The 27790-nt window shown below is 45.3% G+C and overlaps 1 protein-coding gene across 1 annotated transcript in view; it reads left to right on the top strand.

Moving 5' to 3' along the window:
- The window catches only part of FER1L5 (fer-1 like family member 5), a gene marked incomplete at both ends in the record, with an annotated part of 103232 nt that overhangs the window by 43274 nt on the left and 32168 nt on the right, over positions 1-27790 (top strand). Inside the window, 21 exons of the mRNA XM_083625824.1 lie at positions 615-691; positions 3187-3255; positions 4431-4474; positions 4754-4884; positions 6514-6620; positions 7225-7338; positions 8652-8829; positions 10038-10162; positions 11835-11935; positions 12718-12907; positions 14030-14185; positions 14795-14926; positions 15717-15880; positions 17619-17733; positions 18948-19050; positions 19164-19327; positions 20722-20895; positions 21722-21866; positions 23619-23696; positions 24995-25176; positions 26839-27000. Coding sequence (XP_083481950.1) covers positions 615-691; positions 3187-3255; positions 4431-4474; positions 4754-4884; positions 6514-6620; positions 7225-7338; positions 8652-8829; positions 10038-10162; positions 11835-11935; positions 12718-12907; positions 14030-14185; positions 14795-14926; positions 15717-15880; positions 17619-17733; positions 18948-19050; positions 19164-19327; positions 20722-20895; positions 21722-21866; positions 23619-23696; positions 24995-25176; positions 26839-27000 — 2711 coding nt within the window. The remainder of the gene's footprint in view (positions 1-614; positions 692-3186; positions 3256-4430; positions 4475-4753; positions 4885-6513; positions 6621-7224; positions 7339-8651; positions 8830-10037; positions 10163-11834; positions 11936-12717; positions 12908-14029; positions 14186-14794; positions 14927-15716; positions 15881-17618; positions 17734-18947; positions 19051-19163; positions 19328-20721; positions 20896-21721; positions 21867-23618; positions 23697-24994; positions 25177-26838; positions 27001-27790) is intronic.

Below are 27790 nucleotides of genomic sequence, written 5' to 3'. Positions count from 1 at the left end.
GATAGCGCTCTCCACACCTGCAATTCCCAGCAAGTGGTATTTAGAGACCTACTGACTCCAACCATGGAGGGAGGACATAGCCACCATGGCATGCATTGCAGTGGTGCATTAGTGCGTATGCATGGCCTCCACAGTTCAAGCATGCACAGTAAGTAGAAGTGCTTCTTCTGACCTTTTCTCAAAACTTGAGAAACAGGATAATTGCTGTTTGGTTTTTTTAATTTCAACTGGGTTTTGCTCTAGGAAGCTTTTTGGCTGAAGAACAAGGGGGGAAATGATTTACTTAAATAAATCAATAAATTTTTCAAAAAAATAAACCCAACAAAACAAAAGAAAAACAATTTTTAACAAAGAACATTCAGATAAGTGGCTCAGAGGTCAAAACACAGCCAGACAAGGGTTTGTTTCTGTTAGGCTATTATATGAGTGAGAAGGCTTGAATCGTTTCTTCTAAATGATATAGGTGGATAGTTCAGATTCCTCCAGGTTCCCTTATGCGGTCAACACATTCCCATTAGAGCTGTCTAGCAGATAAGAGAGTAAGGAAGGGCTAACACCCTGGTAAAATGGGATCATCAAAAAAGATTTAATAGGGCTCTTACTTTCCTCAACAGTACGGAGCAACATGGATGTTGATCCCACTGGCGGTTCCGTTGACCCTTCTCTGGAAGTTGATTTTGCAGGGAAACTGGTATGTAAAATGCAGCCCTAATTATTTTATTCTTTCTTAAAGGAAGACAGTAGCCTCTTAAGAAAATAACATCTGCTACTTATAAACAATACAATAAGGTTCTGTATTCTACAGCCTTTGAATTTACTAGCCTGTACAGTCTATGTTAATCTCTAGTAGCATAAATGGAGGAAAGGGCCAATATTTCAATCCATCTTTGCCTGATCACCTGAAGGCCCCTGATGCTCACCAGAAATAGCCTAGCCAATGGTTGTTTGCAAGCCTAGTGTTTGGTGGAAATGACAAGTTGCAGTAATGCAAAACAAAAGCAGGGTAACTACCTCCTATTTACCTGGGAACTCATTTTTATGTCTTGCATGGAACGATGCAACTTGAGAATGACTTGAAGGTGTGTCTGTTAGAATTGTCAAAGGGTGCATTTTGCAAAACTCTGGTGCCAGTTTGGAAGGAGGCTGACACAGAAACCCAAGCATGCCAGTGACGCGAGCGCCTTGCTGGCAGGTCCTGGTGTTTCCACACAGAGAGGCATTTTCTTCCAGGTAGTGCTTCATTGACACATGCTCAGCCTCAGGCTTAGCTGGAAATCATAGCACTGGACTCACTTTCTGCAGGTGAGCTGCTTCTGGTTGCCATTGAGGACCCTAAGGAAATTGGGGAGGTGGCAGCAATCAAGTCCCGCACAAAGCAATGCACCCTCCTTCCAGCTATCCTCAGCGTGGGCTAGGTGCCATTTTTTAGCTACCAGTGACACCTGGGAGCCTGGCTATTAATATCTCTCTAATATTAATATTTTTATGGAGCACTATCAATGTACATGGTTCATAATTGTGGATGGGGGAGAAATTCTACCTAATTCATATTTCCTGAAATGATACACAAACTAAACTGTAGTTATGCTTTGAAATCAGCAGCTCTTTGAATTTTACAATGCAGTTCTCCAACCCCAAGAAATGTGTACAGAAATGTGTTTATTGGAGGAAAGTGTGCATAAAAATGCATATATCGTTGAAAATAATACCAAAGTGCAGTACATTGTTTTAGAGAAACTTCCTTTCAAAAATGTGTATACAGTCTTAGTAGAAATCCTGCTTTTTGTGGCAAACCAAACTTAAGATCTGGAAAATTAGAAACTAAAACCATAATTAGAGCTTCCATATTTAATTGATTAATCTAACATGTGCATTGATTAAACAGACATTTTGTCAACTGGAAAACTGCTCCCAATTACTCAGGCAGCAAATTAATGTTTATACAAACAACAGAGGGCAACCACCACTGTTATTAGTAAAATCATAGAGTTGAAAGGGACCCTAGGGATCATCTAGTCCAACCCCCTGCAATGCAGGAATATGCAGTTGTCCCCTATGGGGATCAAAACCTGCAATATTGGCGTTATCTATCAGCACCACATTCTAACCAATTGAGCTATCCAAGCTGGGGCTAATTAATCAATTATTACCTGCCTTTCACCAGCAGATCCCAGGGCAAGCTACAACTTAAGAGAGACCCTTTCTTTCTCCCTCACATAGGAGGGAACGTCTTTTTGAAGGCATTACCTGCCATTGATGATAGAGGAACCTATCTTCTAAAGACACAAGAAGTTTGCTTCAGAACCATTGCTTTTATCTATATGCAGATTTAAACAAGAAACTGATTTCTTCATCGACTAAGATTTATTTAATTGAATGACAGCTCTAATCATAATCTGCATAAAAGATGATGTGCCATATTCTCTCTATACAGCTAAAAATTAAATACATCTCCTTTCCAGCGTTCTTGCTGTAATATTTGGCGCATTGACTCCATGGTACTCCCTCTCCCTCTCCAAAATGCACAAAGCAAAAACCAACCAAGTGTCATTTTTTAAAAAAAAAAAAAACCCTAGCAATGCATTTCCATCAATAATCATTTAAGTTCCAAACTGACTGACCATGCAACACTGACAATAGCAGGGAGCCTTCTCTTTGCCTTGATCACCACATTGGAGAACTTGCCGTGAACCAAAATGGGTGCGTCTCAGCCTTGGAAAGAAGTCCTTGAAAACTACCAGACCTCAAGGAGTTTGGTCAGCTGCTGCTTGCCCACACTTACTCCTGCATCTATAGTACACTCATAGCCTGAAGACAGCAAGAACCGCTGCTCATTCAGTTCTCCAGAGCTTTCAGGCTTGGTTCCCTGCAGCTCAGCCTTACATGTCAGAGACAAGTGAATATATATAATCCTGTTTCATAAGATAGTCATAGTATCAAAGAATTGTAGAGTTGGAAGGGACCACAAGGACCATCTAGTCCAGTCCCTGCAATACAGGAATCTTTCTCCCAGCATGGGGCTCAAACCCACAACCATTAAGACTGAGAGTCTCATGCTCTACCGACTGAGCTATCCCCTGTCATCTAGAAGTGGGTATCTTACCTGGCACTAGCATGTGCTGAAAGCTAAGCCTTCTACAGAATGGTGGCTCTTTACTGACCTGCTCCCTTTACCCACATGTTCAGCTAAAGACCAGAGTTGTGCTCAGAGACGCCAACCCTGTGTGGAACCAGCTGATGTTCTTTCCTATGCAGGTGAGTATTGTTATGCAGAAATGGGGTGAGGAGAGAGACAGCACAGGGGTGCTGTTATGTACTGAGTTGAATAGGATCCAAACTGCAGCAGTCTGGTTGGTCCTAGAACAATAGGATCCAAAAGGCAGCAGTCTGATTGGCCCTAGAACAATAGGATTCAGAATGCAGCAGTCTGATTGGTCCTAGAACAATGCAGCAGTATGATTGGTTGGCAGGAACCACCCAATCATGCTCCAGATAGAAGTGAATCCACAACTTGATTGGCTTACAGTAGAATTCCGGAATTAGCCAATCATGTGCAGCCCATTGTGTAAATAATGTATATAAAGCAGATACTTTGAGGGGACTTTCATTCATTCATTCCTCCTCACCACTATGAGCTGAATAAAGAGCATGAAATCACTTTGCGACTCTGAGTATATTTCAGGTGCACTTTGTGGCTGGGGCTGAGCTTGCTTCCTACCACTCATGACACCACGTTTCATTGGGGAGGGGAGGGCTAGTTACTTAACCCCCTCTCCTGTCTGGGTCCTCCCAGATTGCAGTCTGTTACTATCAGGATGAAATGTCTGCTACTATTTACTGTTTACACCACTGACATGCAAACCCTCGCTCTGGCTCAGTTTGGAATTGGCCTTGGCAAACAGAGCCCTCTGGCCCTAAAACCAGAAATTAGCTCAGTCCTTTTGCTTTCCAAAATGCAGAATATTGTTAGGTTCCCAATAACAGCAATAGAAGCCCAAGACCTCAGCCACCACCTCTCCCTCATGCAAACTTTACTTAGCTGCTATAATGGCCTCCATTTATCCCTGATGCCTGGGGTGCTGAAATGGGAGCATGTTCATTGGTATCCCAGGTGCAAGGAGATTTGGGACGTGTCAATTCCATGGCACCTGAACTTCATCACTGATTACTTTCTGATCTGCACATGCCTAACAGCTTGTTTTATTTTCTGAGCTGGAGAAGAACTTCTCTGGGACACATGGGCATTAGGAGCATAAGAAGTTCGTTCCCTGAGCTGGGTAAAACTAATCATACAGCCCATCATCTCTAACTTACTTTGACTGAAGTTGGGCTCTGTTATTTGGTCATGTGAGATGCTGATGGAATCTTAGGTGGTCCATGGAGCACAGATGCAGAGAGGTTTCCTTACCAACTTGCCTTTTCCTTTGCAGATGCCTTCCATGTGTGATCTAATCAAACTCAGTGCTCTTGATGGGTAAGTGCTGCCAGTGCACCTCAAATGCGGGACAGTATCTAGGCCATATACTATGCCCCCAAAAGACATTGCCAGTCCAAGATATATTGCTGCTTTCCAGTCATGCAAAGGTCAAAGGTTTCTGCACATGGATGCCCTGCTCTAGCCCCCAGCCAAGCAAGTGAGAGGCACATGAGAGGGTACAGAGCAGAGCAATGAGAAGTCTGTTCTGGGGAGATGGGGTGCAGTTGAGAAGAGTTCCAGGGGCTAGGAAGAGACCTGGAGTGCCACTGGGGGGAGGGGTGTCCCCCTCCCCGCTGCCACGGAGCCTTCTATTTTGTTTTCTAGGGAGCAAAATGAAGATAGCAGTGTTCTGGGGATGGCATTTCTCAGCCTTTCCCAGATCTCTTCAGCTGGGAATGACATGGGAAGTAAGCAAGCTTTGATTCTTTACAAACACACACCCTGCAAATCTGGGCCACCTGGCAGCAACCCACTCCTTTCAATTAGCATAAGGCACAATCTTCCGGTGCAAGCTCTGATCTTATGCAAGCAGAGCTGGTTCCAGGTTTCAGAAGATCCTGGAGGAAGTGCCTTCCATGGCCCCTCCCCACTGGTAGCAAGCCCTTCGCTGGGCGATACAGGCATACCGGACAGCAGGCACCAACAGGGGATGGCCTCCTGGCTTTGTTGTCAGAGACTCCAAGGCTGTGTAACTGGACTCACTGCTATAGCCACCATTTTAATTTGCCCAAAATGCAATGCCCGTTGCATGTGCATCATATTGCATTCTGGTGAAATTCAAAGGACGGCCTGGGACTTGGCACCAGTCACAGTGGGCCCTCCGAGGTCACAGGGCTTCTGGCATTTGCTGTGCACTGGTGCAAGCCCCATTGAAATGTATTGGAATAGTGGGAACACACTATCCTACGTCCCCCTCAGAGCCAAAGGCAGGTGAGGTCCAGGTCCTGAGTCTGAGAAGGATAATCGTTGGCTTGGAGGGACCACCTGGTGACCAAGTTGCCCAGAATGAGGAAGATTAGCAGTTCTTAGAGACTGGGTGGGGAATCTGTGGCCATGGAGGTATTAATAGACTGCATGCCCTTTCAGTCCCAGCCATCATGGCCAGCAGGCAAGGATGCCAGAAGTTGTAGCCCAGCAGCACTGGGTTTTAGGGGAGTGCGGTTGGTTTCCCGCACAGGGTGCCCAGCCAAGGGGGCAGAAAATAATAGCCATAGTCATAATACTAAAACCATTATTTTTACGGGTACCTACTGAGAAGATCCATTTAAAAAGCACCTGTACCAAAAGGTATTACTGCGAAAACATGAAATATGTGATGGAGGCACAAAATTTTGTCCTCACTCAAGGCACCATATTACCAAAGTCTGCTCCTGAGTCCAGCAACATCTGGAAGACCACAGTTTCCCCACCTGTCTTAGAGCTATATCATACCCCCCAACTGTACCTTCTTTCGTGGGACATCCCACATCATAGAAGGCAATCCTGGCTTCTGTTTGGATCCTGGAATGTCCTGTTAAAGACGTGCATTCTGGCACTCATCAGCAGGGTCACGCCAAAGCGTCTTCTGGTCCAGTACTTTGGCAAGACTGCCAACTCTCCAGACGATTGCCAGAGCACCGGACTGGAAGTTGCACCCCTCCTGATGTCCCAATTTGGGGAATGAAACTGTTGGAGGGCATGCTCTAGAGCAGATAGTGTTACGGGATTGGCTCTATACAATCACATGATATCAAGGACCAAGAGGATTCTGGGTAGTGGTGTCCAGTATTGAGCTGCCTCCAGTTCCTTCCCCTGGTCTTCGACCCCAGAGGCATGGAGTCCCATAGAGCTCCAGGTTTAAGCCCTCTGCTGCCTTTTAGCTTCCTTGGTTTCAGTGGAAGATTATGCAGGAAGACTTCCCAATGGATTGTGCCCTGGGGATCACATCTGTCTGATGTCCTCTTGAAGAGCACCCAAAACTGGCCACCTTGCCTTGCCTTGTGACTAGGCTGGTGGTGCACAGACGCTTCCTCCCCTCAAGCTCTTGTTGGTTTCAGAGAATTTCCCAGGCTTCCTGCCGTGCTTCGGGCCAAGCTTTGTGACCCTCTACAGGACGCCACCAGAGCTCATGAACGAAGAGGACAATTTAGAGAATGTTGGGAGTGTAAGTCTGTCTCTTGGTTTTCCATTCAACTTCTTAGGAGTTGTGGCAAGAGGGTGATTGTTCTGCAAGGCACCTAAAATAGTTTTCTAATGCTGAGCTACAACAATTACCAAGAGTGAATGACACAGCTGCTCTTTGTGATTAAGGTATCAATTTCTATCCAGAAACATATTTAACAAGACCAGTGTCAGAGATGGATGTACCCATTGACCAGTAGCCTCACTGGTCTCCTGGCACACGAGCTTCCAAAACCCTTGTCCCTGGGGGCAATCCCAATCCCTAGGGGCATGTGAAGGTATGTACCAACCATACCACAGCTTCTCAAATGTGGAAGGAGAAAGAATAGGGTTTATCAGGGATAATTTCCTCGGTGTAAAGTACCACTCATGTACACCTTGGCAAGAACAAGCTTTTGTGTTCCAAGGGTCTCTTTCTTAACACTGAGAATGTGCACACTCTTTCCAAGCTGGGCTATTTTAGGCTGTGCTAAAGAGTGTAAGGAAAGGGTAACACAGACATCACAATGTTGCTCTTTCTTTTCAATTCTTCCTCATCATTGTCTGTTCTTCTGCTCTTTCTATCACAAACTCTTCTTCTCTTTTAGAAGGAAGGGATAATTTACCGGGGAAGAGTCCTAGTGGAGCTGACTACCTACATGGATCCGGACCCCGTTCAAAGAATAGAAGCTGTTCCTGAACAATATATTACAAGAATGGAGGTAACCAAAGAACAAAATATATACAAGTTATTTTCCTGCCATGTGCAAACAGGAGTATGGGGTGGGGTGGGGGTGTTTCATAAGACCATGAAGATGTGGACCTTGCAGGAGCAGTAGTTGTTTCCTCCCTTCTTACTTTCCCATGTTTCTCCTGGAAGACTGCAGTATCATAGAAACACAGGATTCGGGCAGCTGGCAACAGGAACAGTCTTTATTATCTAGTTACAGATGAAGCTTTCTTTTGTTTGTCTTTGGAGGATGTTGAGGAACTTCACATGGCCCAGAATGCAGAAGCTGGACTATGTGGTGTGAGATGTTTGGACCATATTACCACAGTATTATCACAGTGTCACCAGTTGCCATTTTGTTTCTGGGCACAATTCACAATGTTGGCCTAAACTTTTCAAGTGGGCCCTCAAAACTCTCGGACCAGGATATTTCAGTGATTGCTTCCTATATTTTTTAGGAGAAAGACAGGGCATAAATTATTCTAGTAAATGAATAACATAATAGATCTGCTTGTGAGCTCCATGCAGCAAGAGAAGGCCTGTTGACCTGTCATTCCCTGCCCACCTGGCATGCCTTCTCTGCTGTCTGGAAAGTGCAAGGCCAAGAGCTTGAAGAACCCAAGTTCCATCCAGGCACTGGGTCACTTGGGTCCTCCAGGTGTTCTTGGACTCCCATCAGCTCCAGTCAGTGCAGCCTGTGGCCAAGGATGATGGGAGGTGCAGGCCAAGAAGACCGGGAGGGTTTCCCATGCCAGCTGTGCCAGACTGGAGTACTCAAGTTCTGCTGGCACGCTTCCACTGGGGCCTCTCATCGGCCACTGTAAGAACAGGATGGTGGTTCTTCTTCTGATAAAATATTGAGGATCTTTTGTAGGCACTTTAATTGCTTCTCAAGATTATTATATTATATATAAGTATATAGATAGTTTTGTGCTCAGATGCGTGGGAGATACTGGCCAAGACCTCCTTCTCATAATAACCCTTTTTTATTGTTTCAAAAACATTGTATACTTCTTTGGGTACAGGAATCCAAAGAAGCTTACAAAAAGAATAAAACAGCAAAACTATTAATAAAAAACATCCAAAGGGTAATTACGGTAAATTCCAAGATAAAGTAAAAACAGATTAAAACAGATGTCAACATACTACATATTTTAGTAAGCTTGTCTAAACATAAAATGTTTTCAACAGGTGCTGAAAAGAGTCCAGTGAGGGTGTCTGTCTGATGTCAAAAGGAGTTCCAAAGTGTGTGAGGTTGATTTGTTAATGTGCCAGTTCCACAGATTTGTTTGTTTGTTTCTGCAGCGCTATTTGCCTCAAATCCGGTATGGGTTATGTGTCATCTTTTATTCAGCTACTATGTTGGCTGATATCAAGGAACAGATCCAGTTTGAGGTCAGCATTGGGAACTATGGCAACAAATTTGATGGGACTTGCAAACCTTCTGCCTCAACCACTCAGTACAGCCATGCTGTGTATGATGGTAAGGAACAAGTGACTAAGAGATGATGGTGAAATTTATTAATTATCCTTCACCAGCAGATCCCAGGCTGGATTACAACAATTTAAAATTCAGAATTAAAAACAGTTGAAGCATGTTACATTCCCAAAAATAGGGTGGGTCTTGAAAATACACATCTAGGTGCCAAAGACCAGGGTAAAGAGGTGCATCTTCAGCATTCAGTAAAAGCTGCATACTGAAGAAGCCAGACACACCTTTCTGGGGAGGAAATTCCACAACTTAAGGGCCACCACAGATCATGCCCTCTCCTAGGCCATCACACCCATCTACCCCAAACCTCTGAGGGAGCTGGAAAGCTTGGTTTGGTTCCTGTAAGGGACTACTTCACATCCCTGCATTGCAGAGGTTGGACTAGATGAGCCTCAGGGTCCCTTCCATCTCTATGATTCTATGAAAGCGAGGAGGTGCCCTCTCTGCTAAGCTTAACACCTGGGAGGATCTGTAGCAAAGGAGGCAGTCTTTCAGGCATTTGGGGCCTAAATCATTTACAAGCTTTGCACACTAACACAAGCACCTTGAATTGGGCCTGGAAATGAACTGGCAGATGGGGGTGGGCAGGAAAAGAAAGGATTCACTGTGAAGGGAAATACTATTTGGAGGTAGAAGGTACAGGAGCTCAGTGGGTAGAGCATATGCTATGAGTGTCGTGTGTCCTGCGTCCCGTTCCATGCATCTTAATCCCTTCCTTCTTCCAAAGGGCTCAGGCATGGTTTCTCCCATGTATCCCTACAACAGTCTTGTGAGGAAGGTTGGAGGCTGGGACCGATACACAGAAGTTCACCGAATAAACTTTTTGCAGAGCAGTGCTCATGCTAGTGTCTTGGAGCAAAGAATCTTCTGGCACCATCAAGAGTTAACCAGTTCATTATAGCATAAGTCATCCATTATCTGCATAGCCCATGGAAGCTTACAATAAACTTGTTAGCACTTTAAAAGGTACCACAAGACTCTTTGTTGTCTTCCCAATTAGCTTTGTAGCTGAAGAGAGCACTGGTCTGACCGCCACACCACAAAGGTTTTCAAGTGGCTGGCCTCTGTCTGCAAGTTTGGAGAGCTGCTGTCAGTCAGAGTAGACAACACTGGGCTAGATGGAGCAATAGTCTGACTGCTCATGAAGCAGCTTCATGACAAGGCAAGACCCAGTGCAAAACCAGGCAATTCCTTTCCAGGTAACCACTACTACTACTTGCCATGGTATGACACAAAGCCCATGGTTGCCATCACCTCATTCTGGGAGAACATTAGCTACCGAATCGCCAGTATGAACGCCATGCTATTCATTCACAACAGGCTGGTAAGTCCAGGAACCAGTGATTGGAGGGAGCAGGCATGTTTGGGATGAACCACCTAACGGGGTGGTGGAATGGCCTGTGTGCAAGAGGGATGTGTATCCCAGGTTATTTTCTCATTTCCTACAGCTGCCAATTATATACCCCTTGCATGATGGAAGCCGCCACCCACAGTACCAGCGTCATAGTGTTTCTGAGCATGGAGGGTATGTCCTTAGCTGTCATGGACCATAGCCTCTGGTTTGCCTTATCTCCATGCATCATAGATGCATAGAGTTGAGAGTGACATCGAGGGTCTTCTAGTCTGTGCCAGGGACTGGTAGGGCTCTGAGCATTTTGTGGTGGAGGCAAGGGGCCAGGGAATTGACCCAGAAGAGGGGGCCAGCAATCTATGGGATTTGGCACTGCCTGTGAGACAGAAGCCGGGGGGGGAAGGGTCAGAGACAGAGGAAGACATACGGGATGTGTCAGAGGAAGAGGAAGAGGCTGTGCAGGTGAGGGATGAGGCAGTCAAATCCCTGCCATCTCCCACCCCGCTGTCTCCTAGAGCCAGAAGGGGCTTGAAGAGGGAAGAGCAGTGACAGCTTCCCTGCAGAAGAAGCCGCAGGTTGCACATGTCCCGTCAGATGAGGGTACATATGCCGGGGGGTGCAGGAAGTCCCACTGTTGTTTCATAGGGTGCTTATCAGAGCTCAGCCGCAGGAGATTCCTGAGCTCTGGACAGAGTGACCTGGCAGAGGTGGTCAAATCCTGGTGCCAATAACCTAGTAAGAAGAACTGGCAATCTTGTAAGGAAGAAGCAGAGCAGATACAGTGTGATTCTGGGCCATATTATTATAATCATTATTATAACTATTATTTACCCCCTTTCACCCTAAGGTCACAGGGTGAGTTAAAACATTAAACAAAACATGGTGTTAAAGAAGTTTAAAACAACTTACAACCACAAAAATGCAGTGGTTTCTAAAAATATGCACCTCCAGTGTGAAAAGCCAGGGTAAAGCATTGAAACAGGCCAATGACTGCTGGGCTGTATGCAAGTAGGCACTGCTCAGAGTTGTCCCATTGGAATTAAGGAACTTAAATTAGGCCACATTCACACCACATGTTTAATGATCCATTATACCACTTTAAATGCTCATGACTTCCCCCAAAGAATGGTTTGTGAAGGGTGCTGAGAATTGATGGCTTGGATGGGACTGGGGGTCGCCTATGATTCCCAGAGTCTCGTGCAAAAAGGGGTTGATTGTTATACCATTTTGAGGATTGTAGCTTTGTTAGGGGGAAAGAGGGTGCTCTCTGAACAATTCTCAACAGTCTTGAATTCTGTCTCCCAGGAGTCGCGGGGGGGGAGGGGGGAGCCACGACTGTTTGAAGTGGTGTCATTGTGCTCTGAATGAATGGTGTGAATGGGACCTTAGTCATGTCCATTCAGTTCAGTGGGTCTACTATGAGTAGAAATAGCACTGGATACATCCTTTTATTTGTATTGTTGTTGTTGTAATGTAATGCATCTCTGCCCTTCTTCTCAGGGCCCATATTCGCCTAGTAAGATGGCTTACATAATTATTATTATTTATTGTAGAAGACACATAGAATATACTTTATACTATGATATGCTGTTGGTTTTGGCTTATGGGCTGCCCAGCTATCACCACGTGCTTCCTTCCCTAACAGAAGAAGAACCTGGACATTCTTAAAGCCATCAGCTCTCCCAAAGACCCAGTTGTGGGTGCTGTTTGGAAAATGCTCCAGAAAGAACTGGTGGAAGACTGCAAGTGAGCAATGGGAAGAAGGCCGTGGAAGTTCTGGCAGGGGAGTGGGCCGCAGAGCTGGTGTGTTCCTGGTCTGCAGGGGAGGTCATACACCCAGGCAGAAGGTGTCCCCTCCCCAAACCAGGCTTTTATAGAGAGTGTGAGACTTTAAAGTGGCACTAGTCATCCCAAAAGCATGTTCTGTGTCCTTGCAACTACTTCCAAACACTTGAATCTCCTATTTCTTCAGTGGGTGCATTTAAATTTCCCAATGTTTAAAGTGAGTCTCTCAGCTGCTCCACTGGCTCCAGGCTTCTCTTAATATACCCACTGCCATCCCCTCCTAGCTTGCAGTGAGTGGTTGGTGAGAAGGTCCCCTCAAAACCTGGAGCCTGTCAGTGCTCAGGAGAAAGAGACACTAGTGATCAAAACCGTGGGAACTTTTTGGAAAATATGTATTTCTGAGGTATGATGACTCACACCATAAACCATTTTTAGAATAATGCCATGAATTTGTATATCATTAGAAAGTTAATTTGTTGCAATATATTCTGCTGTGTTGCATTACTTTGATCCTATCAAAAGTTATAGCCAAAATAAAAGATGTTATACACAGAAAACCATGATAAAGGGCATTTCATATATAACTTTTCCTAAAGGTTTCCACAATTTTGGCCACTACTGTAGTGTCCATTCTTTACCTTCCCTTCAGTTCTGCCCCCAGAGCCACAGTTGCAATGAATGGCTTTTGTCCACCTCTTTTCCCGTGCGGAGCACTGAACTTTTTCCACTTCCTCCATGCTCAGGAGACCTCTTCCTGGCTGGGAAGCCCCAACAGTCCCTACCATGCTGGATCTGCAGCTGAGGAAGCTGCGCAGCCAACTCCTCCTGAAAACCAGCAAGGCAGCAGAGAAGACAAGTTGGAAGACGCCCCTGCAGAAACTGATTGCCAAAGCAGAGGTCTGGCTGAACAGGATCGCTTCAGTCACTTCCGAGGTACCTCCTGGGGACAACTCTTGTGAGGAATGGAAGCTCAAGGACTGTTTTTCTCAGATGCTTCTGGGATAGTCTCCCATGTTCCTTGGACAAAGGTGCTCTGCATTGAGCCTTAAAGGAGAAGGAAGGCTTGGGGTGTTGTGTGTGTATCGCACATCCTGTAATGGATGCCATAATAGTGCATTAGTGGTAGATTTATACTGGAACATCCACACATCATTCCAGTTTATTGGTTGTATGTGATGCTTCCCCAATGTTTCTGCATTATTGCTGGCTGCAAGGGCACTCTTGCACTATAGTGCTACAAAAGCAACAGAAGAAGAAAAAACCCAGAATATGCGTGGTATAAAATGTTGTTGTTGGTATATTTATTTATACTTCGACTTTTTCCTTGAGGGGACTCAGGGCGGCTTACAGATAAAAATAAGGACAGGTAATAACATAGAAAATTGTGCCTGGAAACCAACTGGTAGCCAGCGGAACAGCTATAGCATCTTCTTCACATCTCGTGCACTCCTAGTGCTAGTTAAAGACACAGTTGCATGACGTTAGCCACAATCCATGGCGATCCTGTAGTTTCTTGACAAATGCTGTTATCTAATGTGTTTCCCCCCTCAAACCAGCTTCTATCCAACTAGCAAACTTAAGCTGCATTCACCTCCAATTTAAGAATGGCGTGTACATTTGAGACAGTCATTGCGCATCCACAGAGAAGAGCACATACGCAGATGACAGATTCATGAATAGGAGTTTGGGGAAAGGGGGTTGCAAGAGCCAAAAGGTCATGCTTGTTAGGTGAAGACATCCCCATTCACTCTCTCAGACCCTCCAAGTGCCCCTATTTTCCAGGGACGTCCCTGATTTAGAGAAGCCACCCCAGTTTCTGATTTGATCCTGGAACATCCCACTTTTCCTTAGGATGTCCCTACTTTCATTGGAGAAATGTTGGAAGGTATGCTCTCTGATGTGACCAACACCATGCAAATGTGACTTGAAAACATTCAGGGTGGAAACAACTGCGCTGTGTTTGAGGCTGCTAATATGACATACCCTAAGTGTTATAAGTGCAAACACGACCACAGTAAGTGACCTCTGGCTCCCTGTCCTCCTTGCTGCCCTTAGGCCCAGATCAGCATGCCGGATGTTATGATCTGGATGCTGTGTGATGACAAGCGGGTGGCCCACACCCGGGTCAGGTCTCATACAATCATGTTCTCCAAAGCTGGCCCCCATGCCAGGGGCAGGATGTGTGGCAAAACCCAGACCATCTTCCTGCAGGTAAAAAGAACTACTTTTTGACATTAGAAATGGAGTCTCTGTTTGCTTGTTTTCCTCTTCCCTCCTCTTTCCTTTTTTCTTTTCTGCTGTGTCTATTAGATTGTAAGCTTGCAGGCTGGAATTGTTTTGTTTTTACTGGTCTTATAATAGCCATTCTAGGAGTCCTTTTTGTCTGGAAAGCAGAGCACAAATGCTTTAAATAAAATTAACATAACAAATAGAAAGATATATGAAGCTTGGCTCATTTGTTTGCCAATTCTCTTAGCAAAAACCATAGGAATTAAAGCTGTTGGGGTCACCCAGGAGGCACCGTACCCACAAGCATCTCATGCCCTCCTCTCCAAGTCTGCCCAAGGGAGCTGCTGGCGCTCCTCTAGCCCTGCCTGTTGTGCTTTCTTTCCTCCTTACATTACTGCCCTTGTGTCACAGGAACCAGCTTCATCAGCCAAAAAGGACTCTTCATATGGCTCCACATTATTGGATGCCCACCTAAGTATCACCTAAGCCTGGTAGACCTTCATCTAGCCATTGTGTCCACTGTTATGTCTGCAGTCCTGATGGTGGTGGAAGGAATGCATATGCATAACTCTTTTCCTTTCTATCCCACAGAATGCACAAAACAAAGGGAAGGCGGCTCCCATTCCTGTTGTGCTGCGGGTGCGAATGTGGCTTGGAGAGCTGGCTGATAGTGCAGAGTTCTTGAAATGTTGTGAAGGGAGAATCCTTATCTACGCTGAGACGGTGAGAGACAAGCCAGGCAACTGCATGGGAAGGGTCCAGTTTAAACCTGATTCCAGGAGACACCTCCTCACTGAGCCACAGTGCTTACCGAGTGACCTTGGGGTAGTTACTATCTCCTAGCATAACCTTTCCTCACAGGTTTATGCTGGGGGCCGTATGGGAGTGGGGGAGGCACTGTTGGAAATGCAGTCGTAAGGATCATTCCGTTCGTAATTTCAAGGTTAATTTAGTCAATGTCAGCTAGCCAAGAGGGAAACAGGTGGAGGTGTTGCTTAACAAGCAAAGAGGGTGGCATGACATCACTGAGGCATCATGTGCTTTGATTGGCTGTGTAATTCTGAGAGAATTTTTTCTGTATGTTTGGTTGAATGCCTCCATGATATGTACAAAGCCTGAAGTAAAAAAGACATAACCTCTCTGTTGCTTTCTCCTTAGACTCCTTTCTCATAGAGTATTTTTGTTCAGTTTGCTCACCAGCATGTTTTTAAGACTGTAGGAAGCTGTCAAACTTTTGGACCATCTGGCTCATGGCTGCCTACACTGGGTAGCAGTGACTTCCCATGGTCTCAGACTGGGGACCTTCCCAGCCGTACCTGGAGATACCAGGGACTTGTACCCGGGACCTTTTGCATGCAAAGCAAATGCTCTACCACTGAGCGATGGCCCCCTTCCTCCAGACCTCTCTCTCTGGACTATGCTTGGGCCATTTAATTGGCTGTGCTGATAGACACCATGTGTGCTGCCCTGAGGGGGATGAAAATAACCATGGTTCTAACTCTCATGCTTGCAGTATGAAAATCAAAAGAAGACCCACGGAATATGGGGGACCAGGGACCTGATGCAGCACCCTGCCTTTTCAGATGTCACTGGGAAGGTCAGCCTTCCCAAAGAAAAGTTCCAACCGCCTGTGGGATGGCAGTGGGATGGCGAGTGGGTCGTGGAGCCCCAGAGAAGGTGAGTGTGCGCATAATAATTTCAAGATTACTTACAAGGTTCTTCTTTTCTAAATGCCACACTTTTCTTAGAAAAAACGTCAAAATAGCTTTCAGTAGAATCTAAAGTGCAAATGACAGCCTAAAACCAAGCAGGGGGGACTCAGTAACCAACAATCCATCAGATGGGGGAGTGGGAGACAGAATGTTAAAACAGGGTGTTTAAAAAGAGGAATTTAAAGACCTTCCTGTTAACGCTGGCATTTGATGGTTGATAGATACTGGCCATGACAACCTTGACATTAGCAACTGTGAGGGCATGCTGTTGCTTTTAAATGTTTTTCAGTTGTTTTTAAATGCTTTAAATGTGCTTTTGTTTTTTATTTTAAAATGAGATGTTTTAACATTTAGACGTTTGCCACGCTGGGCTGCTTTGAGAGGACGGGGAGGAAACATCTGATGACTAAGGTTGCAGACACATGGTCTGGAATCATTCGCACTCGTCCTCAGCATTCTGCTTTCAATCTAAATTGTGATTCTGGACCCTGCCTTCCACAAGGGCGGGGGGGCTGTTGGATGCCCCCTTCTTTGGGTTGGGTTATCCAGGCCTTTTTATCACTGCACATGCCCCAGGTGAATGAAGAAGAAAGTAACAATTGGTGGACACCCATCCACAATGCTTAATAAAACACAGTAACTGTCTGTGAGGGGAGGTTATTGATTTTGTTTGCTATTATGGTATGTATTTTTCTGTTTTTATATGGTTATGCACCACCCCAATCTCCACAGCAGCGTGAAATTCCAGGGGTTCCAGGCGCTTCCCCAGGGTTTGTGTTTCCATTTGGAAATGAGGCACAGCAGAGACTGTGGTGTCTTCGTGATATATGGTTTATTTACACATATAAACAACCTGAGCCTACTGTGGAGGGGTTCAGAGCATTGCCACTCCAAAAGGGTCTTTCTTCTCCCATAGGCCCAAGCCTGAATTCCAACAGAAATCAGACATGCTCCAAAACATGTCTCTGACCCTCTCTCCAGAGAAACTTATGATTGTAAACTGCTCTGTAATCTTCAGATGAAGGACAGTACAGTGGTACCTCGGGTTAAGTACTTCATTCGTTCCGGAGGTCCATACTTAACCTGAAACTGTTCTTAACCTGAAGCACCACTTTAGCTAATGGGGCCTCCTGCTGCTGCCGTGCCACTGGAGCACGATTTCTGTTCTCATCCTGAAGCAAAGTTCTTAACCTGAAGCACTATTTCTGGGTTAGCAGAGTCTGTAACCTGAAGCATATGTAACCTGAAGCGTATGTAACCCGAGGTACCACTGTATAGAAATTTAATAAATAGTAATGATAATAATTTTATTTGGGTAGGTGTGGATACACCCACCCCAAAGCCAGGACCACCGACTTCTGTTTTCAAATAGGCCCACAGCAGGGCAAAGGGGAATCGGTCTGCAATTAGCTTTCATTTTCAGAATGAAACCAGTTTCTCAAGGATCACTTTTCAAGGGCAAAGAATATGCAACAGATCTCAGTGATGCATGGACTACATACTGGGGAAAAGCACTCGGTCTCCATTGATTCTAAAATAGAATGTGTCTACACAGATTACGTAGATACAAACTTTGTTTATTCCTTTTGCAATGTATTCATGTGGTTCACCCTGCTGGGGCCCTTGGGTCACTAAACAGTATGTAAATAAACCACACCATACCAAAAACATACCAGACCTTTGCCCCTTCTCCATCTGACCAGGCTCTTGCTGGACAAAGAGACAAACCACACCGAAGTGCTAGAGGAAGTGTATGAGAACCAGATCCGGCAACCTGGGCGTCGATGGAGACCGGCCCCAGTCCCCTATAGCAATGCTGTGAGTGAGGGGAGAGACAGACAGCTTCAGCCTGGGACTGAGGGCAGACCCTCTGAGGCTTGGACATCCTTGGGAGATGCCAGTGGTTTTCAAACTTACCTTTGGAAGATGCTCTCCCCATAGATTCCCCCCTGTCAGAACCTGCCATATCCAAAATGGGGGGAAACTTCCAAAAGAGGAAGGAGACCCCCCCACCCCCACAGAACATTTCTTGAGACTGCAAGGCACGCATACTATAGCACCCCATTCCTGGGATCATGCAGGGCCAGCTCCAGAACCATTGCTGCCAGTGCCACCCCCAAGCCCAAGGATATGTCTCTGCCATCCTCCAACTCCAAGGACTTCATTGTATAAGACCCTAGAAGACTGGGTCCTCCTTGGCTCCTTCGCAGTAGGAGATTACGAGGGACAGGTGGGCCCCTTTAAGTAGGGCAGCCTCTTGCAGCACAGATGGTGCTAGCAATTAGACTACACCTGCTGCTGCCTTTACAAATGGGCTCAGGTTGTCCCTTGCTAGAGCTTTGTGTTTCCCAGAGCACAGCTGGAACCCTGCCTTGTGTCCAGCATGAACCTCACCTTGTCCTACACCCTGGGTGAGTCTTGCCACACTACTGAGCAGGATACCTCTATACCACAGGAACACACACACCACCATCACTCCTAAATTTCATATCCTCCTGAGGCTGGGGGTCAATAATCTGAAAAAAGACTCCGGGACCAACAGTGTGGTGCCCAGGAATGCGATGGCACCCTTGTGGTCTTCCCCTGGTGCCCCAAAGCCTCCAAGGACCACCACTGCCCCTTTAGCCATTAGATGGAGAAGATGAATATCTTTTCCTCCCTTGAAAAATGCTTAGGAAGTTTCTCTTTCAGCTTTATGTGCTTTTAAAGTCTCAGGTTAATTCTGCCTTAACCAACTTTTACCCAGATCCCTTGGGAAAGTGAAGTGTATCCATGCAGGTGTACACTGACTCTCTTTCTGTCTCTTGAGGGAGGGACTGGGCAAGGGGAAAGAAGAGAGCTGCTCAGTGAGGGCAGGGGTGCTATGGCACTCACTCGAATATTCTAACATGCCCTCAAGCCTTAAAAGGTTGGCTTTCAATAGTACCTCAAAACCCTCTCCTGCACTGGAGCCTCCAAGATTTGCAATGCCCTGCACATTTTAAATATTGCTGCTTAGACACCCATTTTGCCCCCTGCCCTCTCTGTTTTAGAGTGGTTCCCCTGCCCCTCCAAAGGAAGAGATTTTGTGCCCCCAAGGCTGGCTCTTTGTGGAAGACTGGAAAGTGGAGGAGAATCGTGCTGTGGACGATGCTGGCAAGTTTTCCATTTGTGTTTGTCTTGGCCCTGGAGCCACTCCTGAGAACAATGACTGTATATCTTCTGGGGTCATTGCCTGGAGCCTCATGAGAATACATTTCCTCCCTTAGGTTGGGAGTATGGCGTTGCTCTCCCACCCGCTGAGTTCCCCCGTTCTTGGAATGCAGCCGAGAAGACCTACCACACCCACCGCCGGCGGCGCTGGCTCAGGAAACGCTGCCGGAACCTGGCCAGCGAGAACCAAGAAGGAAAAATGGCCGCCTTCCTTCGGCTGGTAACTGGCAGTGGTGCTCACAGCTGTTGTGCCCAAGGGCTTGTTCAGAGAATGTCAGGGATTAAAAGTCAGCCATAAATGCAGAGCAAACTCTTGAGGCCAGGACTTTTATGGGGACCAGGTGGACAGGGATTGGCACCCCCTGGGGGGGGTGCCAACTGACAGGACACTCAGGCAGGCTGGTAGTGCAGCTTAGACATGGCCCACAAAACAATAAAAACAATAAAATATAATACTTCATGGAAAGGGTACAAAATGATTATTAAAATTACTGGCACAGAGATAAGGGACATAAAAAGCCATTCAAGAGGTGCCTGCTAGTAAAAAGGGAGGGTGCTTGCTGTCCAGCCTCATATAACCAACATAATTAATCCATGAAGGGATTAAGACCATAGAGTACGCTGTCCTGCTAGGAAGGGTTACCAAACTATTTGTTATCACTCTTCTTCCTCCATGTTAACCCTACTATAGGGACCTCTGCAGGCGAGCAGCCTGATAAAGCAGCGAAGACTCTCCTGTTTGTTAGAAGTTTATTAAAAAGAAAGAATGAAAGAAACACATTCAGAGCAGGGCAGACAGCCATGATCTCATTAGTTGCTCCAGTCCGAGTCATCGTCCTGCCGTCTCCAACAGGAGGAACACCAAAATCCCGCCTTCCTTCTCTTCCCCCTCCTTCATTCTCTAACCTACATTTTCTAATCTACAAGTTCTTGGACTCTTGGTTTGAATGCAATCCCCCTCCGAAGATCCAGCCTGAGAGGAAGTCTTATTTGATGGTTGCCTGGCAATGTCTTGGTCAGGATCCAACTCCTCCTCCTCTTCCTCCTGGGAACTAAACACTCCTTCCCTGGAAATGAGGAGGGGCCCTGGCTGCTTTCTCAGAAATCAGACAACTCTCAGCTACAGAGTTAACCTCTTCCTCACTCAGCTCATCTTCCGAGGCTGACTCTCTCGGTATGCTGGGGGGGGGGGGCGGCCACATTCCTGATACCTACCAGTAAGGAGGTCTAAGCTGGATGCTCCAAACTTAGATCATGTGGCCTTAATAATTCCCACATATGAAGTAACAGTGTAGTTAAGTAAAACAACTAAGAACCACAAAAACAAAACATACATGAAGCCTCAAAATATATCGCAATGACAATGAAATGCAATGTAACATTGTGTGCGTCAAAATTGTAGTAACACACATGGCTGTTTAAACTGGGGCCCCAAATCAAATCACAATCTTCATTGTTACTGTTAATGATCAGCATTGAAGTGAACCCCCATAAAACCTTCAAGTCCATCCAGGGGGTCTCAAATGGCCTTGATACCAGGATCATATGTGGTGACCTAATCACTATCTTTTCTCCAGCTCACTTCAAGCCTCTCTTTCCATCTATTTCCTGCAGCACTCCGAGTTAAGGCTGAAAGAAGAGACTTGGGAATATGCCCCACTCCATGGCTGGAGGTTCCATCTGCAGCGGCATCCCAGCGACATCTTTCGCCGGCGATGCTGGCACAGGAAGCTCATCCCGATGTCGCCCAGCGGTGTGGCCTCCATTTTTCTCTTGGAGGGTTCACTGGTAAGAAAAGGCAGGTGCCTTCTGCCTCAGCTGTGGCACAGCTGGCAAGTGATTCAGAGGACACAAAGTCAGTCTTTTGGCTTTCAAAGGACTCGTCCAAGTAATTTCTAGGCACAGGTTCATGATGTGTAGGCAAGGGTCTGAGCAGGGGTTTTTTTGTCCTACCGCTTTCGCCAGGGAAACATGCTATTTATAGCTGAATCGGACCAAATGTCAAACGGGTTTTCCATGGATTGACATTTGTTCCAATTCCATAGGTGAGCCCTAAATTGAATCTTGACTGCTGGAGAGAGACAGAAATGGTTCAATAGCAGCATCACCAATTCTATCCTCAGTGCATCCTGACAGAAGCTTCCATTCATTTCAGTAAAATTCAACAGAGAAGTCTTGGGATAAATCACAGTGTGACTCAAGCAGAGTTAAGCTGAAATGTCTAGAAGTGTTTCTGATTTTCTTCTTTTTCCACCCTTGTAGAAAAAGATTTGCATTTTTTTCTGAATATTCTCTACTGCTTTTTGTGTGGCCACCATTTCTCAACAAGCACGCACACACACACACACACACACGAAGGTAAACAAGTTTTCCCGTCATCAGGGGGTGGGGTTTCAGGGTTCTCCTCCCCCCCCCCACACACACATACCATGACTAGCAAAACTGGAATAAATTTGGCAAAATAGCTAAAAGGCAATGTTTAAAAATGCAAAATAAAAGAAATTGTGCTCCTGTGCTTTATTTGCATGATTTGTATGGGTAGCAGGGTTTTTTTTTAAATGTACACTTACAGCATTTTTTTTTATTTAAAAAAAATTATGTCATCTCTTTTCAGGGTGTGGAAATTGAAAGCCAATGGAAAAATAAGAAAATTGAGATAGTAAAGAAAGAAGAAAAGAAAGATGAGAAAGAGCCAGAAAAAGCTCCCTCTCAAACCCTCCTGAAGAAGAACACCCCACTTATCTTCTGCATGTTCAAGAGTGAGTAGTCTGTGTTAACAGGCCTTAGCAGCTTGGGTGAATGAGAATGACTTACAGTTTCTGGAGTTTGAAGGCTTTATTCATGCAGGAACTATTTCCCTGATGAGTGGATATAAGAGAGAAACAGCAGATATATTTTATGGAGAGAAGAACAAACATCTTTTAGGGTTGGAGTTAAATTAGACATAGAGGCTTACAAACACTGTTGGCTAAATAGCTACACACAAAGTGCCCTCTTGTAGTTTAAAGCAATTCATGCATTAACTACAAACTCAAGAGAAGGAAATGCATATGCTTTTCTCCAACAGTTTGTCCAAATAAGAGCACATGGAAAAAGAAGGCTGTCCTACTGCACATAAAATAACAAGTAAGTATCAGATTCCATGACAGATACAATGGTCAAGAAACAGAATCAAGTGGAAAGAAAAGTGACAGAAAATAAACCACTGGTAGCCATGATTGACCCCACATTGATTCCTGAACTCCAGAAATTTTCCCAAATATGATAATTAATTCTTTGGCAAATAGTGCATTCAAAGCTTACATGGAGCAGTCATAAATCTATAGAATACGTGCCATGGTTTCTATGTATGCCACCTTGAACTCCTTGGAGGAAAGGTGGAATATAAAAGTAAGTAAAAAAATTAATAAAACATGAATTTAGGAACTGTAAAATGATGAGCCAGGCTTGGACTTTAGGGGTATCCAAGACAAAGGACTGTTATCCAGAGACAGATTGAAAGCAGCGCATCTGGTTCTGCCACACCAGGCGCTGAGCCTAGAGGGTGACACAGGGCTCGCAAGTACAACATAGTGAATTGAGCAGAACGGAGGGCGAGAGGAGGGCAGTGCTGAACTTTGGGCTCACATAGGGCACTGCTGAAATATGAAAGGCCAAAGTCTGCCCCTGCTGTTACCCCTCCCAGATGTTCTCCCCTTTCTCCAGGACTTGGCCGAACTGCTGGATCACCTCCAGCTGTGACACTTGGCCATTCTGTGCCTGCCAAGAGCAAATGCAAAACCAGTTTGCTAAACCAATTTTGATGTATTTTAAATCTATGCAAGTTACATTGACATGAATTGAAAGCTGATCTTCTGATGGATCAAAATGCCTAGAGTGTCCTTGTTTGTGCCACTTTTGGGATATTTTCTCCCTGTTCTGTTTTTTGTTTTCAGTGGTCGCTCGGCATTCCACGGCCACTGAGCACGCTCAGCACTTATTGGGCTGTATTGAGGCAGACGCATCCATAGGGGGGTGGTTGTATTTTGAAAGATTCTTTTCTATTTCTGTAAACCTTGGGGTTCTCCCAAGCATTCTGGGGCATAAATCATCCCCTGAGATGGAATGATATTGTGGACAAGGAGACTCTCTAACAGAGCAGGTAGGGAGTTTGCAGAGAATTCGGACAAAAACAAAAGCAGGAGCAGAAATTGCTGGTGTTTGCAAATTCATCCCATGTCTGGAATGGTGCTCTCCACTCCACCATTTGCAATGCATTTCCTTTGCATTGAAATGAATGGGGTGGAATAACGTAATGACAACATAACTTGTGCAATTTATTTAATCAATTACATAAGGTCACCACAACGGGCAGCGAGGTTTTTGGTGGAAGATGAGCAGCGGCTTGCTATGAATACAGAGCTAAATGGAAAAACTTTGCCTTCCTACATCCCTGTTTGCAAGTCTGGGTGGTATATTGTAGCCAAACTAAAAGGAAAGTGCAGTTCTTTTTTCTTCCTTCCTCCTTTCAGATCCTGTCTATTTCCAGTTGCGCTGCTACATCTACCAGGCAAGAGACCTAGTTGGAACTAGTGCTAAGAGTTCTGCAGGTAGGTGCAATGGAAACAAGTAATTGCATTGCAGGGGTTGGACTAGATAACCCCTGGGGTCCCTTGCTACTCTACCATTCTATGATTCCAAGTCCTCTGCCCTCCCATGCCCTCTATCATTCACTCCTCCCCCAAAGTATTGGAAGACACAAGAACTACCCACACTGGAAGAATGGCAGACCAAGGTGATAGACTACATGGGACTGGCTGAGATGACTGGCAGAATCCGTGACCAAGGGAAAGAGACGGTGGAAGAAGATTGGAAGAAATTTAAAGTTTATCTTAAGAACTGTTGTAAAATTAATGAATGTTAAAATGTCTTGGGTAACGCAAAATAGAATTGCAGTGACAAACAATTGGATATGAGAAAAAAGATTTAAAGAAAGAAATTGAAATTAGGGGTTGCTAGAAAGATTTAAAACAGGGATGCAGAAAGGGGAGGTATGGGGAAGTCGCTGAAAGAAGGTCTAAGGAAAAAAAGGTAAAGAAATTATACGTGTTTATATGTTTGTTTGTTTATGTATTGTGATGTATTGTCTTTTAATATGTGTTGAAAAACCAATAAAAAATTTATAAAAAAAAATATCATTCACTCCTCCCTGTCCTCATCTCTTTCCTCACAAGAGGCCATTTCCCCAGAGGCACTCAAATGCCTGTGTTACGCTTTGAATTTAGGAGGGGCAGAATCTTGGTGTCCCCTCTCAAGGTAATTAGTATTTTTCTGGAGCTCAGGTCAGGGCAAAAAAGCTGTGTTGCAAGAGATCCAGTATTGGATCTCCTGCCCTCTTCTTCTTCATCATCATCTTCATATCCTCAAATCATGCTCAGACTGGATCAGGGCAACAGTGCTGTTTTTTTAAAAGCCATTTCCCCATCTAACATCCCCCACACACACCACCCTCCCAATGTTGCTTTTAGCTCCACTCAGGAAAAAGTACAGCTATCTGTAGATCATTCCTCTCTCCTCTCCCTCCCCATTTGCTTTAACAGCTGCTTTTGCAGGGCGGGGATTTAGAGCAGGAAAGTGGCCTGGGGGAAAGAGTTGATGCTTACAGCACAGTACAGCTGGGCCAATCCAATGGTGGGTTGGGAGTGCAAATGTTGAGAATTCTCTGTTGGAGATCCCTAGACTCACCCACCTTAAAACTAGAGTTCCCAGAATTCCCAAGAAAGAGGGGGGGTGAATGGCTATTCATCCATTTTAAGCTTATAGCGTAGTGTTATCTTGGAAAACATGTAGGTGATATTTGACTCTGTATCAGTAATTCCTCCATCTCCTGTTATTTCCTCTCTGCTAGATCCTTTGGCCCACGTTTCCTTCCTTCACATGAGCCAACATACCCAGACCATCTCTGGCACGCTGCACCCCTGCTGGGACCAGACCCTTATCTTTGAAAACATCTTGATCTATGGAGACCCTCGAGCAACTGAGCAAGAGCCACCTGTGGTGGCCTTGGAGGTCTTTGACTTTGACGCAAGTGTATGTGCATAGGAAGTTTCCCTACGCTGAGCCAGACCATTGGCCTGTCTGGCATGATATTATCTGTATGCTGACTGGCAGCGGATTTCCAACACAGTCTTTCCCAGCCCTACCTGGAGATGCCAGGGATTGAACCTGGGACCTTCTGCATGCAAAGCCAATGACCTAACCCTGAGATAGGCATGGGGCTCTCTTCACAGGCCCATGAAGTCAACAGAAAAAAGTGGCAAGCAAAAGGGCAACTGAAATTCAGGCATCTCTTTTCTGGCATTATTAACCTGTGATAACAGCACCGTGGACAGTCCAGAAGGCATTCCCGGGTGCTTTCCCTCCAGCCTTTTATCTTGAGTAACAATTTAAGAGCCCTTCTATATCAAACCAAAGACCCACCTATTCAGGCATCCTGTTTCCCAGTTAATCCATCTCCAGGAAGTCCACAGGCAGGACAGGAAGGCAACAGCCCTCCTCTTTCATTTATCCCCAGTATCTGATATTAAGAGGTAGACTACCTCTGAACATGGAGGTTCCATTTGGCTATCATTTGTAATGGTCCCTGATAAGACCCCCTTCTCCATAAATTAGTCAAATTGCAAATGTGGCAAAACACCATATCTCATGGCCGCGAATTCCATGCAACATATGTCAATAAACACTTTCTTTAGTTTGGGGTGACTTTTTTTCAGCCCAGGAGCCAAATTTATTCTTGGTCCACCTGCTGGGGACCACAGGTCAGTGTAGTCTTCTAGAATAATTGTGATTTCCAAGGGTGCTTTTGATAGACTTGGGATTACCTTTTGCCTGTTTTATGTTTCCCTCTTAACAAAGAAATCACTCTCAGACTACTGAGTAAACAAGAAAAAGACAATGTTTACTCATATCAAAATACTTGCCAGAATTCAAGAGCTATATTGCTGAAAATCAGGCAAGCAATAATCCTTAAATGTTACAAATATCCATAGGTCCAGTTCAAAATGGAGATTGCTCTCTGGTAAGGATGGAGAAGAAATTTGATTTGGTTCAGATTTAAAGGCAAATCTACCTAATTTGCACTTCTCAACATCACACAAACAGAAACACCCCACTTCAGAATTCACACTTCTTTGAATTTTGCAATGTAGTTCTCCCTCCATGTAACATGTACAAAAATGCATATGTTTGAGTAAAGTGTTCTTTAAAATATATGTGAAAATAACATAGAAAAATGCATTATATTAGGAAACACTGCTTTGCAGAAATGTAAGTGTTAGGCAAAAATGTATACAGCTAGGAGAAATTTGCACTGAGACGCATATGAATTTTCATGAGAACTTTTTTGAAAATAAAACAATCACAAACTAATGTGGAAATGGGGAGAACTGAATGTAAGATCAGAAAAGAGAGAAACTGAAATTGATGGATTCGCCCACCCCTAGTCTCTTTTAAACTTGGCCTTCCCCATCCTGGTGCCCTCCAGCTGCTTCAGACTGTAATTTCCACATAAGGGAACAACTAGATTATAACACCAAGTACAGTCTTCAGCATGTCCAACATTCCTGTCTGTTTGCTTTCTGACCCTACACTATTGCCCACATACAGGCAGCCAAATCTACTATTGGCTTTTAACCATTCCTCTTACACACCTAACCTGGAAAACCTTCACCCCATGTTCTGTGTCTCTTTCAGGGCCACTCCCATTATTTCATGGGAAGGAGCTTGTGCATCCCAAGTGTGCACCTGGATCTCAGCTCACGAAGACTACCCCGCCTCCAGAAGTATACAATCATCAAAGAACAGGAGGATTCCGGTCAGCTCCTGGCTGCTTTTGAGCTTCTGTTGGACAAGAAGGTAACAAATTAAATTATGCCTTATGCCAGATGCGTTAGTACAGTGGTACCTCAGATTAAGTACTTAATTCGTTCCGGAGCTCCATCCTTAACCTGAAACTGTTCTTAACCTGAAGCACCACTTTAGCTAATGGGGCCTCCTGCTGCTGCCGTGCTGCCGGAGCACGATTTCTGTTCTCATCCTGAAGCAAAGTTCTTAACCTGAAGCACTATTTCTGGGTTAGCGGAGTCTGTAACCTGAAGCGTATGTAACCTGAAGCGTATGTAACCTGAGGTACCACTGTATCATGGACTGGTGTGATGCAGAGGAATGGTGGAACTAGCAGGAGAACTCTCAAGGGAAGAAGGCACAGAGTCTGGGCAGTGGTGGTGGGACAACAGTGAGTGGTCACTGGGAGAAGTGGGAGAAGCCTGGAAAGCGGTGTCAGAAGCTGGAGAGGTAACAGGGCTTAGTGATCTGGGAGAGTCTGTGGCAGAGTCCAGAATCAGAGTCATAAGCTGAAGCAGGAAAGTGGGATGAGGGAGGCCAAGAGGCAGAGATGAGTCAGGCTGGTGCAAAGTGACAGGAGTCCGTCCGTCCCCTTCCTGCTCCAACAAGCTCCCCTCTCCTGTGGTCTCCCAGGAACACAAGAAGCATGAAAAGGGTGGGGGAGAGGTTGACTTCATGCAGACACAGTCTCCAATTGCTTGAGAAAAGTCCTGGAGTGGAGGGAACTTAGATGGCTGTGGTGAGGCAGAGACTTTCAGGCTTGGCAACTGATCCAGGAGGCAAGAACTACCAGACATGAGCT

The sequence above is a fragment of the Podarcis filfolensis genome (assembly GCF_964270895.1).
Source record: "Podarcis filfolensis genome assembly, chromosome: 8".
Lineage (NCBI taxonomy): Eukaryota > Metazoa > Chordata > Lepidosauria > Squamata > Lacertidae > Podarcis > Podarcis filfolensis.
Note: the sequence above shows the minus strand (reverse complement) of the source record. Positions and strands in the feature narration are given on the sequence as shown.